Source organism: Leopardus geoffroyi, chromosome D3, assembly GCF_018350155.1.
Source record: "Leopardus geoffroyi isolate Oge1 chromosome D3, O.geoffroyi_Oge1_pat1.0, whole genome shotgun sequence".
In the NCBI taxonomy this organism is placed as follows: domain Eukaryota; kingdom Metazoa; phylum Chordata; class Mammalia; order Carnivora; family Felidae; genus Leopardus; species Leopardus geoffroyi.
This window is the reverse complement of record NC_059339.1, coordinates 62,501,652-62,517,595: the sequence shown is the minus strand read 5'-3', so window position 1 is coordinate 62,517,595 and position 15,944 is coordinate 62,501,652. Positions and strand designations below refer to the sequence as shown.

Sequence of the window (15,944 nt, the reverse complement as noted above, 5' to 3'; positions counted from 1 at the left end):
CCATTCTAGTTGAAATTGTTTTCTGGGGGCGCCTGGGTGGCGCAGTCGGTTAAGCGTCCGACTTCAGCCAGGTCACGATCTCGCGGTCCGTGAGTTCAAGCCCCGCGTCGGGCTCTGGGCTGATGGCTCAGAGCCTGGAGCCTGTTTCCGATTCTGTGTCTCCCTCTCTCTCTGCCCCTCCCCCGTTCATGCTCTGTCTCTCTCTGTCCCAAAAATAAATAAACGTTGAAAAAAATATATAAAAAAAAAAAGAAATTGTTTTCTTAACCCCACTCTTGATCCAATATCCCATTCCTTGGCTATAACTGCAATCTCAAGGTATAATGAGACATCCTTAGTTTCTTCCAAACTTCCTATTATTCCCCTTTCACCATCTGGTTCCTTCATATTGATAATAACTTAATGCTAGAGAAGCCACACCTTTTTTCCTTAATCTTCTAAAAAATTACCCAGTGATCAAGCAATACTTTGACAAAAGCCTGGACTGCACAAATGAGACTTCATTACCACTAATAACTTTCTAGCTATATCATTTTTTGTGATCACACAAAAAAACTATCAGCACCTTCCTCTCCACAGCTCTGAAATGTTTTCACAATTTTATCAGCATCTGTTTCCTTCTTTTATCTTTAGCAAAGGATTCTCACATGCATCTGCACCCTGAAGTTGCTACCATATTGTTTCTTTGAACAACACTTATCCTCTTCACTATCGTGTTTCCTTTCCTCTTAAGCCTTAGCTGTTTGAGGTCTATGGGTGAAAGAAATCTTAAGAGTGACGGTTACTTACTACCTTTAACTTATGCATTGGTAACAACTGAAGTCACAAGTCTCATTTATAACTCGTTCCTTCACGGCACACGTTTGCCATAGGTACTGACCACAGGCAAGTCACTGTTTACTAAGTTCCTGGGCACCATCTTTTTTTATGCCATACCTGAGTACCTCCAGATATATACAGTTTCTTACTCCCTCTGTCTCTTCTATTTTCAATTCTAATCTTCCTGATAAGGAAAACATATTCTCCATACAAAAAAAAAAAAAATCCTTCACAAGTTTTAAATCTTAAGAAAGCAAGATAATTACCTTTGGAAACACATTTACATGAAGAATTTAAAGACCTGATTTTAGGTCCAGATTCAACTTATTAACACGACACCTTAAAGCAAATCACTTAACTTCTCTAAGCTTCCATCTTTTCATTAGTTTAAAAACAATGTCTGGTACATTTTCTAATATGTACAGTGTCTAATCATTACACTCATTAGAATCAAATGAAGGCACATAAGATAAAGTAATAACAACAGCTAATACTTATTAATGCTCAGTGATGCCTGGCAACATGCTAAATCCTTAATTATTTTATCTCATTTAGATTTAGTCTTCACAATAACTGAAGAAAGTAGATGTAAGTATTATTTCTATTGTGCAGATGAGGATTTCATGGCTTAAAGTTAAGTAGTTAATCTAAGATCACAACTAAACAAAAGACAACTGAAATCTGAATGAAAAACAGTCTCCAAAGCCATGATTTTTACCACTTCTCCATTTTAGTTCTCAATCTATGCTAAAGGGCTTTATAGACATTAAACATTTTATACATGCAAACTGATTATCATTATTAGTTATTATTACTCATAATGGCACTATGAATAATGACAGCATCAACCCAATAACTTTTTTTTTTGTCTCCAACATACAGCAGTGTGCCTTCAGTACCGGAGGTGATGGTGATGGAGATAGAGACAGATAATGCTATAATAACTATATAGTGACAGATGGTAACTACACTTATCGTGGTGAGCATTTCACAAAGTATATAAATGCCAAATCACCATGTTGTACACCTGAAATCAATATAATATAGCATGTCAACTAAATTTTTTTACAGTTATAGATGTTCCCAAATCTTATTTTGCCAAGCATAGTCATTTTTTAAATGCTACTGTCAAATGAGGGTCATTTTAATACTCAAAAGCACAGAAAGAACACAATCTTAGAATAAAGTCCCTCACATTGAATAAATTTAGTTTTATAAAAACATTTTTAAAAAAGAGGACTTTTCCATATACTTGAAATAAAAATCTCAGTGAGCTCCTCTAATTAAAGCCTCTAGACTAGTACCCATGCAATGTAATGCATTCAATGTAAACTATTTTCTTTCAAGGGCAAATGTTTCAGCAGGTCAAAGAGTACTATAAAATAATCTAAAATCAATAGCCTCAATCCCACTTCACGAAATTATGTCAGCAGAAAATTTGTTACCTTGGTCTCAATTTTAAAAGATTATTTTGTAACCATGATAATTTGTCAACGTTTACTCAAAAGACGCAGTGTAGACAGCATATTCAAGTAATGCTGCAACTAAAAAGTTAATGTCGAGAGAGAAAGTCCTTTTAAGATTTCCCCAAACTGAAATGACTTACAGAACTTTCTAGCTCCTTCAGGCTTAGCTCCTTTATGGCTCACTAAGAAATCAACAATCTCCTGAAGACTAATTTAATTTCCAAGGTACCTTAAAAAATGGTGTCCATGGGGTGCCTGGGTGGCTCAGTCGGTTAAGCGTCCGACTTCGGCTCAGGTCATGATCTCGCGGTCCATGAGTTCAAGCCCCACGTCGGGCTCTGTGCTGACAGCTCAGAGCCTGGAGCCTGTTTCGGATTCTGTGTCTCCCTCTCTCTGACCCTCCCCCATTCATGCTCTGTCTCTGTCTCAAAAAATAAACGTTTAAAAAAAAAAAAAAAGGAAAAAAAAATGGTGTCCTGGGTAGCAGATACAAGTTACCTGGTTACCAGAAAGATAATAATATGGTTACCGGCCCATTACAAATTAGTAAATTGGCACTCTAGACCAGTGCTATCCAATAGACCATTTGGCAATAATGGAAATATTCCATATCTGCACTGCTCAATAGCTGCTGGCCACATGTGGCAACTGAACACTTAGATATATGATTACGGTAACAGAGAAACTGAATTTTTAATCTTATTTAATTTTTATTAACTTAAATTGCTACTTGTGAATTATGGCTATTATTTTAGACAGTACAGCTCTAGATTATAACTCTTTAAATTGATTGGCATGAGCCTATTCTCAAGATACTAACTGCTCCTGAATGAACTAAAAATATCCAGATCCTACTGCTATAGACCTGAAATCTGGACCCTGGACCCAGAATGACTCCATGCAGACAATGTTAGGGTCAGCCTGAAACATCACCTCACTTTACACAACTTCACTGTCACAATGCTCACCTATACACTCAACTTTCCCCAACCTATCTGTGTCACACAGACCACAAAGCATTTTTCATCTAGTGGGTTACTTTCTCTTTGCTTCCTCTTAATCAAATTGACAGAAACTAAAGCACATTCCAAAGGCATCAAGCAGAGCTGCTAAAATGAAAAGGAGACAGTGGAGAGGCATGCTTTTGCACTAACCTTTCATGTCTAAAGACATGGATTCAAATATAAATCAAACACTGAAGCTTGGTAGTCACATCCAAAACCCCAGGTGGATATGCATCCTAGTCATAAAACTCTTACAATATGACAAGCTGAAAAACGCAGCAGATGGGAACAATGGGCAAATTTGCTCAAGTAAGGCCCACAATCATTAAAAGGCTGGGTCATGGACAATGAAAGTAGAATAAATGCTCCAGAAGTCTGGCCTTTGATTATTTTCACAAATCAATTCAAACAGAAAGATACTATACTTGTAAATATTAAATAGGAAAATGTAGAGCTGGGGTAGAAAAGATAATTAGGAAGAAATGGATGGGAGAGGAGTATATTTTAATGAATTCATTTCTCCCTATTCCCTGCTAAGTCTAAGAAATCCAACTTTTAAAAAATAAGAACCAAACTGAAGACTTCCAATTTGTTTCCTTTTCTCACAAGCGTTTCCTCAAAGGAAAACTAGGCATGTTCACAAAATGATGTAAAATCATTAGAGAGGTTGATTCCACTAAACTCCCTCTGAAAGGGTTTGACTTTTAAAAATAATTCAACCTAAAAATCAGGCTTTTAAACTTCAGTTATTCATATTGCAGTTATAATACAAACTTCATAGTTAAGCAAGCAATAAGTGAGAATAAAAATATTTAGTCCAGCTGGAGTTTGAGGTTCTTTGCTTAATAATTATCGAACACCATCTTTTCACAAGTCATTTAAGTAGTTCATCTTCATTTCACAGTCCTCTTGTCCCATTATCCCCAGGCAGCCAAGACTGAAGCACTTCTATAACTGAATAGACTTTCTTACACTGCATTTTGAAAATTGTCTCTGTGCTATTTATTTTGGCTCATGGGTACAATGCATGGTAACTATGCTTTGCTATTATTAAGATTTATGTGCACCTATCTACTCTGAGTCCAACTGCCTTCTCAACAATTAGAAACAATCATGGTAAATTCACTGGCTGGAAAATCAAAGTACAAAAATAAACCATTCAGTTCTAACCATTTAAGTCTCTTCTACTGGAATACTTATTTATTTTCTTAAAATGGTAGTGTGAGAAATTTGAGTATTATATCTAAAATCTGTTCTTACTGTATACAAATGGAAACACAATCATACACATTCTTTCCCAGTTCTTAAAAATGTACTGTACCAAAGAGAACTTCAAAGTGTTTTGTGGAAGAGAATGCCAATCTAAAAGAACAAACTTTTTAATGTGGAACCAGAAAAATGAGAGGGGCAGGAGAATAAGGGGGAAAGAGAGCTACTGTGGCACAATTTTCAGAACAAAAGAAATATGGAAGTATAATTTTAAGTTCAGGTATAACAAATACCAAAGTATACTGTCTCTGGAATGAGACAAGAGACACAGACTCAGAAAGCCCGCCTGAAAAAGGTGTAACTAAAGAAACAGGTACGAATCAAACAACAACAACAAAAATAAAATAAGAGCACAGCCATATCATTCATATTAGGCAGGTCGGAATAATACTTTTGGCATACAGATCACAGAAGGAATGACATGAACACAGCTCATTCACAACTGCAAATAGATGATCACATGTTTATTCTCTACTAAGGTGATAACTGTAAAATCCAGTTAGATAAACAATCCTGATCATTTGCTATTTCAGTATTCTTAGAATAACAGAGTATGAATAGCTGCTACACAGGACCTACATAGAAATCATCCATTCTAAACTTCTGATTTTGCAGGCTCAAATTTTCTGTGAGTCAGTGGGACGGCCAAGTCTCTGACTCATACCACAGTGCTCTTCCCACTGAAAAGTGCTTCCAAGTGCCCAAGCTTCCAATTTCATCAAACCTAAGACATCATTTTTTAAAACATGTTCTTCCTCCACAGCAGCAGGCTTTGAAAAGGTTTTGAAATCTCAAACAGCATGACCAACTTCTATACAGAAAAGAATGAAACACATTAGCCAAAAGTGCCAAGAAAAAGAAAGAGCTTCCTTCAAAGAGGAAACAGTTCTTTCAACAATGCTACAAACACGATGTATTTTCCATGTAAGAAAAGTAATTACTGGTTTTAATAGTTTTTCTTTTGTCTCTGGGGAACATGAGGTAACACTAAAGCAAGAAGTCATAGCATAGCAAGTTCTGAAGCTTCCATTCCACTCAGAAATAACAAGTACAATTCTGTTAGGAGCAAAGAACTTTGAAAAGAGCTCATTTACAAATAGCCTCAGAAAGGCTGTAAGATGCTTATTCTCATTAATTTTTACACCCATTTTAAAGATTTAGAAATTAATGGATAAAAATTTATTTGAAAACTGTTAACCACTCTGGGAAATACAGACAACATTAAAATTTTAGTATCTCTTAAAAAAGTAGGACCAAACTTGCCATATTCTTCAATATAAAGAATTTAGACAGTTAATGATTACTATCAATTACCAAACATGTTAAGAAAGCTTCTTCCCAACATCTTATTTTGCTCTGCATATGCTTAGTCGTCGTTTCCAGAGTTGCAACTGTGCACTAAGAACCAAAAGAATAAATGTGAACCCATAAAACTCTTTAAGTGGTTATTGTTTCAATCATAAAAAAAGTTGATCACTATCAAGTCACATCTTTTTTTCCTACCATAAAATTCAAAATATAAAAATGAGAAATACTTAACATCATGCTACCTTACAAATCCAGAGAAGTCCAGTTCAAACAAATTCCTATGCTGCATATACTGCTTTTTGAAAAATGGCATAGTCACCTGTTACAAAAATTATTTCTGAATCTTCCAACAAAAATAATTGGAGAAAAAAAATTAGGAACATATGGACAGAAACATAAATAATTCATTTAAAAGAGAACCAAAATGGATGTATTTCTTGACTCTCCTTGTTACCCCCTCAAATTTGGAATTTCATCCATAATATACATCACATTGCTGTTCGCAAAAAACAAACAGAAAAAAATTTTAAGAGCTTTACTTCTTCCACACATGCTACCTTCCTCCTGCATTGGAGATTTAACCTTCTGTGACCCACATGCTATAAATGAGCTGATTCTGATAAAATTTCTATAACTGTTCCAGGTTTATAAAAGTCACAAAGTGTAGCATAAAGTCCATCACCAAGATAAACTCTTAAAAAGAAGGCTGACATATGAAAAGCTTGAGAACTTTTCTGTATCCCATGTAAAAATGCAAACAAAACCTCAGAATGAGTGGCTGAATTAGAAATTAAATTCTAATTATGGGGGGAGGGAAGCTGACAACAGTAATTTGCTTAAAAAGCTTATGAGGAAACCATGACATACATCACTTTTCCATAAAAGAGCAATACAAAAATCACAGAATGAACTTGACAATGAAAATTTTATGTTGAAGAACAAAGCAAACCCAATGCAAGTACTTATTCTTGATAATTAATATTTCTTCCATATGTAGGTTAAGACAAGCTGTAAAATGCTTGGCATGAAAACTTTCTCCAGACACTAAAGAGTTATCCACACAAACAAGATTGCAAAGGAAATTTACATGTAAGAATTAAAAGAGAGTCTCTTAATAAAAGAATTGTAAAAGGATCTTTAAGCAGTATCTAGCATAGCGCTTTGTGAACAAACATTCATCACATAAGATATATTGTTGTGAGTTAAACACAGAATTGAACCTACCTTTTTTCCTAAATGAAAACACTACATTAAAACAATTTTTTGGCACAAAAACAGACAGATCAATGAAACAGAATAGAGAACCCAGAAAAGGACTGACAGACGTATGGCCAACTCATATTTGACACAGCAGGAAAGAATAGCCAATGGAATAAAGATATTCTCTTCAGCCAGTGGTGCTGGGAAAACTGGACAGTGACATGCAGAAGAGTGAACCTGGACCACTTTCTTACACCATACGCAAAAATAAACTCAAAATGTATGAAAGACCTAAATTAAACAGGAAGCCATCAAAATCCTCGAGGAGAAAGCAGGCAAAAACCTCTTTGATCTTGGCCACAGCAACTTCTTACTCAACACGTCTCCAGAGGCAAGGGAAATAAAAGCAAAAATGAACTATTGGGACCTCATCAAAATAAAAAGCTTCTGTACAGCGAAGGAAACAAACAGCAAAATGGAAAGACAACTGACGGAATGGGAGAAGATATTTGCAAATGAAGTATCAGATAAAGGGTTAGTATCCAAAATCTATAAAGAACTTATCAAACTCAACACCCAAAAAACAAATAATCCCGTGAAGAAATACGCAAAAGACATGAATAGACACTTCTCCAAAGACATCCAGATGGCCAACCGACACATGAAAAAATGATCAAATCACTCTCATCATCAGGGAAATACAAATCAAAACCACAATGAGAAACCACCTCACACCTGTCAGAATGGCTAACATTAACAACTGAGGCAACAATAGATGCTGGCGAGGATGTGGAGAAAGAGGATCTCTTTTGCATTGCTGGTGGGAATGCAAACTGGTGCAGCCACTCTGGAAAACAGTATGAAGGTTCCTCAAAAAATTAAAAGTAGAACTACCCTATGACCCAGCAATTGCACTATTAGGTATTTATCCAAGGGATACAGGTATGCTGTTTCGAAGGGGCACGTGCACCCCAATGTTTCTAGCAGCACTATCGACAATAGCCAAAGTATGGAAAGAGCCCAAATGCCCATCGATGGATGAATGGATAAAGAAGATGTGGTATATATATACAATGGAGTATTACTCGGCAATCAGAAAGAATGAAATCTTGCCATTTGCAACTGCGTGGATGGAACTACAGGGTATTATGCTAAGCGAATTAGAGAAAGACAAATATCATATGATTTTACTCATATGAGGACTTTAAGACACAGAACAGATGAACACAAGGGAAAGGAAGCATAAATAATATAAAAACAGGGAAGGGGACAAGACATAAGAGATTCTTAAATATGGAGAACAAACAGAGGGTTACTGGAGGGGTTGTGGGAGGTGGGGGATGGGCTAAATGGGTAAGGGGCATTAAGGACTCTACTCCTGAAATCATTGTTGCACTATATGCTAACTAATTTGGATGTAAATTAAAAATAATAATAATAATAATAATAATAAATAAATAAATAAAGCAATTTTTAAATTAAAAGGTAGTAATTCAGTCTGCTTACAAAAAAAAGAGACAGGGGAGGTGTGAGAGCCATTTAGACCAGCTAGTAATACAAGGAATCTTTACCTCCAAGCAAGCAATGTAAGAATCTGTAGCATGTAACAGCTGCATCTTTAAGACTATATCACCAAAAAAAAGTGGTTATCTTGAAAATATCACCAAAAGCTCCACAGTTTCAAATCTGACAGAATTCAAACACAAAGGGCTATGTATTATATAATTCAATTTTTTGAAACGTCCAGAATAGGAAAATCCACAGAAATAAAAAGTAGATCAGTAGTTGCCAGGAACCAAAGAGCAGAGGGAACAGGGACTGACCACTAATAGGTACAGTGCATGGTGACATATTTGATGAAAATGTTCTAAAATTAAATAGTAGTGTGACTACATATTCAACTTTTAGTGAATTTACTAAAAGCAACTCAACTATACATTCTCTAAGGGTGAATTTTATGGTACGTGAATTATTATTTCAATAATATTCTTATTAAAAATTAAAATAGGGGCACCTGGGTGGCTCAGTGAGTTAATCAAGAGTCAGTCAGATTCTTGATTTCAGCTCAGGTCATGGTTCCTGAGTTTGAGCTCCGTGTCAGCTCTGCGCTGACAGTGCAGAACCTACTTGCGATCCTCTTTCCCTCTCTCTCTCCCCCTCCCCTACTTTCCCTCCATCCCTCTCATTCTCTCTCTCTCTCTCTCAAAATAAATAAACTTAAAAAAATTAAATTTAAATTAAAAAATAATCGGACAAGTCATAATGTCATTTGTACTATAGTAGACACATTCAGAACTTTCCACCTGATCCAAATTTCTTGTTTACCTTGGCAAGGCGGCTCATCTGATCTTCTGAGAGAGTACTGCTTGTTCTGCCAGGAGTTTTTGTGGGTTCTGATCCATCTGCTTCTACATTAGGCCAGACTTTCAAGTCGTGCATCCCTTGGCGAAACATGCTAGGCGAAAAGATAGTGTTCAGGGTAGAAGTAAATTAATGCAGTTCATTATAGGACATTTAGGTTCCTAAAACAGAGAGAATTCCACACAGGAAAATGCATGTCTGTCTTGCCAAGCCTGAAACCTCCAGTGGGTTGTAAAGCAATTAACTAAGCAACTAAAATCCATGTTAACACTGTTTTTTTACATGCCATTCTTTTCCCCTCCACACAGAACTATTACAGAAATCCTACAAGTAGAGTAGAAATAGAAAGTTCCGTAATGGACCACACTCACATTTCATCATTTCAGTGGAGATCTGAGAAATAATAGAGACCAAATTCCTATCAAATAAAAGAATGTCACATTTATAATAACTGAAACCAAATTTAAATGAATACATAACTCTCTACTTTAAGTGACAATTCAGCACAGTAGAAGGTGAAGTCAAAATGCTGGGATCTGAGGGGCGCCTGGGTGGCGCAGTCGGTTAAGCGTCCGACTTCAGCCAGGTCACGATCTCGCCGTCTGTGAGTTCGAGCCCCGCGTCGGGCTCTGGGCTGATGGCTCAGAGCCTGGAGCCTGTTTCCGATTCTGTGTCTCCTGCCCCTCCCCCGTTCATGCTCTGTCTCTCTCTGTTCCAAAAATAAATAAACGTTGAAAAAAAAAAAAAAATGCTGGGATCTGAATCCCAGCAGTGCCATCAACTATTACCTACATGACCTTGGGTATATTACCCAACCTCTATGTCTCAGTTTTCTCATCTATAAAATAAGATTATAAAGAGTACCTGTATCTCAGAGTTGTTAGAAAAATTAAATAGATCGGTAGAAGTAAGAAGTACTTAGAACCGTGCCTGCCACACAGGAAGTATTCAATAAATGTTAGCTATTATCAGCCTTTCACTAGGCATCATGATTTCTCTCCTATCTTCTTTTGCACAAGAGATAGGTCTAAAACAGAATACAAATGCAGATTCGTATAAGAAAAAAATCCCATGTCTATGAATCAAGAGATTTAACATACAGCCAAAATTCAATCTGAGGATGGTGAGATCCTGCTTTATAGTGAAAAACTATATATATGATTATTGATGGCCAAATTTCCTTCAAAAGCTACCAAGAAGATCTAGAGTAAAGGTTGAGCAAAGTCATAAAGGAGATTTAGACAACTGTTTTTTAAATATGCTACTATTAAGCGTCTGAGTGTTTTTTCAGGGAAGGATTAGAGATGTCCTTCTGTTAGTGTGTTCTCTTTTTTCTTAAGTGTTGTTGTTGTTGTTGTTTTTTAAACAAGACCTTTCAAACAATATAAAGTCTATCAAAGAGCATCTTCCCAAAGTTCAAAGATCAAGCTGATGACTGCAATGGAAAAAAATAAGACTGGAAGTGAGTAGGCAAGTCCAAAGCATTTTGCACACTCTCACATTTAATAATTTTTTTTTAAATAAAGTACATTATGGGGTGCCTGGGTGGCTTCAGTCAGTTAAGCGTCGGACTTTGGCTCAGGTCATGATCTCACGGTTCATGAGTTCAAGCCTCGAGTCAGGCTCTGTGCTGACAGCTCAGAACCTGGAGCCTGCTTCAGATTCTGTGTCTCCCTCTCTCTCTGCCCCTCCCCCACTCATGCTCTGCCTCTCAAAAATTAATAAACGTTAAAAAAAATTTTAATAAAGTACATTACATATATTGATACAGCATTTTTCCATCTTTAAAAACATTATACTTAACTATAAAAGGCTTACATAAAATTTTTAAGCCATTTATTATCATGTTCTGACTAATGGAAAATTTCTTCACAGATTTTTCCCAGATAATAAAGAGGATTTTCACTGATTCTGTAATGTATATAAGCAATGATGCCATGAACAATGAGAATGGAATGATAAACGATAGCTACAAGCTCATGAGCACAGTAAGACTAAGGTATAACCATATTTGTTACAAGGTCTTTAAGGCTGGCAATAAACAGGTGGCACCCAGCAGCCATGCAAAAGCTTACCTTAGAGGCCCCCCAAAAATGCACTGATTAGTTGTAAAGAATAAAAATTCTCAAGATTTATCTACCATATTAAAGATCAAAAAGTTATATTACAAAAAAAGCACATATGCCAGCCTTTTATAAAGTTCACTTTCTTTCAAATCAGGTATAGATTCAATATCAAGCAGACCTGCTTAGTCTCTAAGAAACTGGGTACAGTGAAGCAATAATGCCACTTTAAATGAATATCCTTACATGTACCTTGAGAAACAGCAGAAGGCCTGCCTTCCTTCTCTCTACCTCTGTATCCCCCAGTGAATACTGTGACTGGCTGAATGTAACTAAATCAAAAATAAGTACATTTGGCAGGAAGTCAGTTTACTAAATGATTTAGGTGCCTTGGGATGAATCTGGAGAGAAGATTTAAGGATACGGGACGTGGAGGGAAGGGGTGATGCCAAGTGACTCAAATGATCAAGTGAACATATTACTTTCTTTTGACACTAATGGAACCTTTGCAGAGAGTTACACAGCCTCCAGGTGGCAAGCCAAAAGATGCTCAGAGCATCATGTCCACTTGGGAAATTAAGCCAAACAGGCAAGACAAAAGACACAGCATAGCAGGATCTCCTTCGGACTCCAGCGGAGGCCCCAGCAACAGCTGCTGCTGACGTTCCAGCTCCCAGTGCCAAGCCACTATCGCAGCCACTGCCCTGACTTTCAAATTCACATGTGGAAAAACATCTGCACGAGAAATCTGCAGCCTGCTTATGGTTCTCTGCCAATTCAATCTAATGATCAATCCGTTTTTTAGCTACTTAGAAATCTCACCAGCTAAACTTTCAAAATGAGGACAATTAGTCATTCTGGCTGTATCTTAAGAGATGAGTCTTTCAATTATTAATTATACTATTCTCCAAGAAGCACTGCTTCACACAGACTCAAGTAAACAAAACAGACATTAGCAAATACCAAGAGTTGACAGTCACAAGGTTCCCAATATTATAAGACAACTATCACATGCTTTGAAGACCACTTCTTAAAAACTAAGTCCATACCAGCCCTACTTAGGGGAAAAGGTGAGGAGCAACTGGGGTTATGTAATGGTTCAAGAAACATCTGAAGAAACTACAGTCTAAAGCAGTTTCCTTAAATCACAAAAACCGTGGTGGCACGTGACATGATTTTTAACGGTAGGAAGAAAAAAAAAAAAAAAAAAAACAACTGCAGCAGCTTCCTGCTGAGGCCACCCAAAAGATGGATGCCACTCTCTCTGCCGAAATGTCAGCAGCAGCATGCAGAGAAGCAGCTGTGACCCCGCAGTACCAGCAGAGGTGTGTACCCTGCCACAACACCTGAACATCCTGAGCAGTCACAACACACAAAGCTGCACACAGTCTAGTACCGTGCCAGGAGACGCCTGGGCTTACATGCAGCACAACCCAGTTCACCTCAAGGAAAGGCCCCAGGACACACAGAGAAAAAGGACTTATTTCAATTTCATAAAGTTTCTTATGCTTCCTTTTTCTGAGGTGAAGGTCAGGATAAATGTCAACCTAGAGGGAACAGGAGTAGATGATCCACCTTTTCTTCATTCCTTCCCCACTGTTCAAAGTATCAGAGAAACCTCTATTGAAATCTGATGTTATCATTTGGCTAACTGACATACAACCACATAGGAGCTATGTGTTTTGTTTTTGTTTTTGTTTTAAAAGTGAGCTAATTCAGATAATCAAGTACAGAGATACTCAGTACAGAGATAAGGCAGGAATTCGGAAAGTAATAAGTCAACCAGTTCTATTTGAGAAACCCTGCTCTAAGTGAGGGAGTTGCACAGAGTCAGTACCAATCTCCAACACGTTTTATTTTCACCTGACACCTCATGTGTTCAGGACATGGACGGGCAGCATGACCTAATGTCCAGTTAAGAGTTATGAAAAAACAGAGGACTCTCCAAGATTCAAAGTCTTAATTTACTTAATATCAGGAAAACGAATTGAAGTTGAACTCCCACCTACTGCTACCACTACCTTCATGGAAATATTTGGGGTTTAATTACTTCTTAAAGTACAACAAATACTACTGACTCATGTTTCAGGCACATTTCCATCATGGTTTGGATGGGAGGTAAAGGAATGCTTCCTTTACTGGGGTTCATACAGAAATACAAATCAAGCGGGCAACAGGATGAAAGAAACTTTGAAAACAACTGCTGGCATAAGTTCTACAAGTCGACTATTATAAAAAGGTTAATGCAGCGTTTCCCAAAATGTTGATCCATAGGCCACAGCATCACTCGGGATCCTGCTTACTAAAAATGCCAAATCTTGGGCCCCATGACACCCTCACTAAATTAGTGAGAACACAGGAAGATGACTGTCTAGTGAGCTTACCAGATGCTTCTTATTCATAGGTTGATTACTACTGACTTCATGTACTTTTCAAAAACTTGCCAAAAGTCAAGTAAAACTGGGTCACAAATGTTAATTTGAGAAAGAAAGAGTTTGTTTGGCTTTAGGCAGTTCATTTTACTGCACTTCTGTGGAAATTTCGGTTGTCTCATACTTACTGTCTAGTCCAATTGTCTCCTGAAACTATATCCTAAGGTCATCTAAATGCAGAGGTGTGCTTTTATGACAAAACCTCCAGCTGATTTTCCAAAAGGGAAACCACTTATAAAGAGGTCAAGAGGAAAAACCAAGAGGTGTATCTGTTGTTTCTCAAGAACATTTAACCACTAACTACACAGCAAGAGTAATAAACTGTTGTGCACTTTTTTACTGTGTGGAAAACCCCACCCTAGTAGAGAACAGCAAAAAGGAACAGACACTCTGGAAAAGGAACAATATTGACTTAGTGACATGTCCATTCTAATGTAACATGCTATTTTAACCAAATTATATGTAATGTGTCAGACTATGTCTAAATTTGTTCTTTCATGAATTTCAGCAATAAATATCTCTTTAATAATTACATCAAACAAAAATACCTTCACATTATTAAGCAACCAAAGTATTCTAAATGAAATTACATCTAGATTTTGTTTATGAGTTGAAGGCTTTCTGACACACCCTATCCCTGGATGGCAAAATTCAATATTACAAAGGTGTCAATTTTCTCCTTTAATTAACATATCTAATTCAATACAATTTCCTAACAAAATAACAGTGAGCTTTTTTTATTTGAAGAAATAATAAAAAGTTTATCTAACAAACAGAATATCCAGAGAAATTATAAAAAGGCAAATAAGGAAAATGCTCCCCATCTAATATTAAAACATTTTATAATAGCATTCAAGACTAACAGAATAGTTCAGAAATAATGTTGAAGCTAATATTTACTGAACACTTATTAAGTTAATTATGTGTCTTCAGTAATTTATCATCATAAACTATAAGATAAATACTGTTATATCATTTTAGAGATGAGGAAACTGAGGCAGCAGGATATTAAATAACTTGCCCAAGGGTACAAAGATAATAAACAAATGAGCCAGGATTTGAACCCAGATAATCTGGTTCTCCATGCTGCATCCCTAACCACCACCGTATGATATACTACACTGTTTCTCTTAGACTTCAATATGTGATGAACTGAATATATAAGGGTATCATTTCAAAACATTTGGAAACAAAGGCCAATTTAATAAATAGTGTTAAGACAAATAAGTAGCCATTTGTCAGTCTTCTGGTTTTTTTTAAGTTGATTCTCAATACATCACTCCTTTCAGAAAGTGATTTTAGATGAATCAAAGACTTAAATAAGAATAAAAATCATAAGAGGAAATCTCTTTTAAAATTAGAAAAGGACTTTCTAAAACAATTCACAGCCCATAAAAATAAAAGCTGATCAACATGATAATTTAAGGTCCATGAACAGCAAGCAAACAAATAAATATATACTAATTCAAAAAAAGTCGAACAGGAAACACAGTATTTGTAACATGTAACATGCAAATGGCTAATTTCATTAATCTACAAATAACACCTATACATTAGTAAGAAAACTGACAACTCAAAAAGAAAGCAGAATTTTATGGCATGTGAATTATATTTCACTTTTTGAAAAAATAGGTGGACATCAAAAAGCAATTCACAAAAACATACACAAACAGTAAACGAACATATCAAAATATGACCATCTTCGTTTAAATTTAATGATGTGCAAGTTAATTCAGGCAATAACATTATCCGACTTTAAAATCAACACAAATTAATAAGTCTGATAATACCTAGATTAAGTTCTCTACCTATCTTGCACTGAAAAGAAGTAGGGTTTCAGAGATTCCAGTTCGGGGGTGAGAAACTGCCCAATTAGCCTGAAATAGTGTGTTAACCAGACAGCAAAGAAGGTACGAATGACTACTGGAGTACTGTCACAGAACCAGGGAGGGGATAAGCTTGAAGGAACTATTACTGACCAAAAATGGGAGTGTTTGAGCACTGTGAAGACTAAAGACAGAA

At 36.4% G+C, this 15,944-nt stretch overlaps 1 protein-coding gene across 1 annotated transcript in view; it reads right to left on the bottom strand.

Annotated features, from left to right (window-relative positions):
• PIK3C3 (phosphatidylinositol 3-kinase catalytic subunit type 3) overlaps positions 1 to 15,944 on the bottom strand; it is a 148,095-nt gene that overhangs the window by 122,627 nt on the left and 9,524 nt on the right. The window contains exon 4 of the mRNA XM_045459425.1: positions 9,392 to 9,521. Coding sequence (XP_045315381.1) covers positions 9,392 to 9,521 — 130 coding nt within the window. The remainder of the gene's footprint in view (positions 1 to 9,391; positions 9,522 to 15,944) is intronic.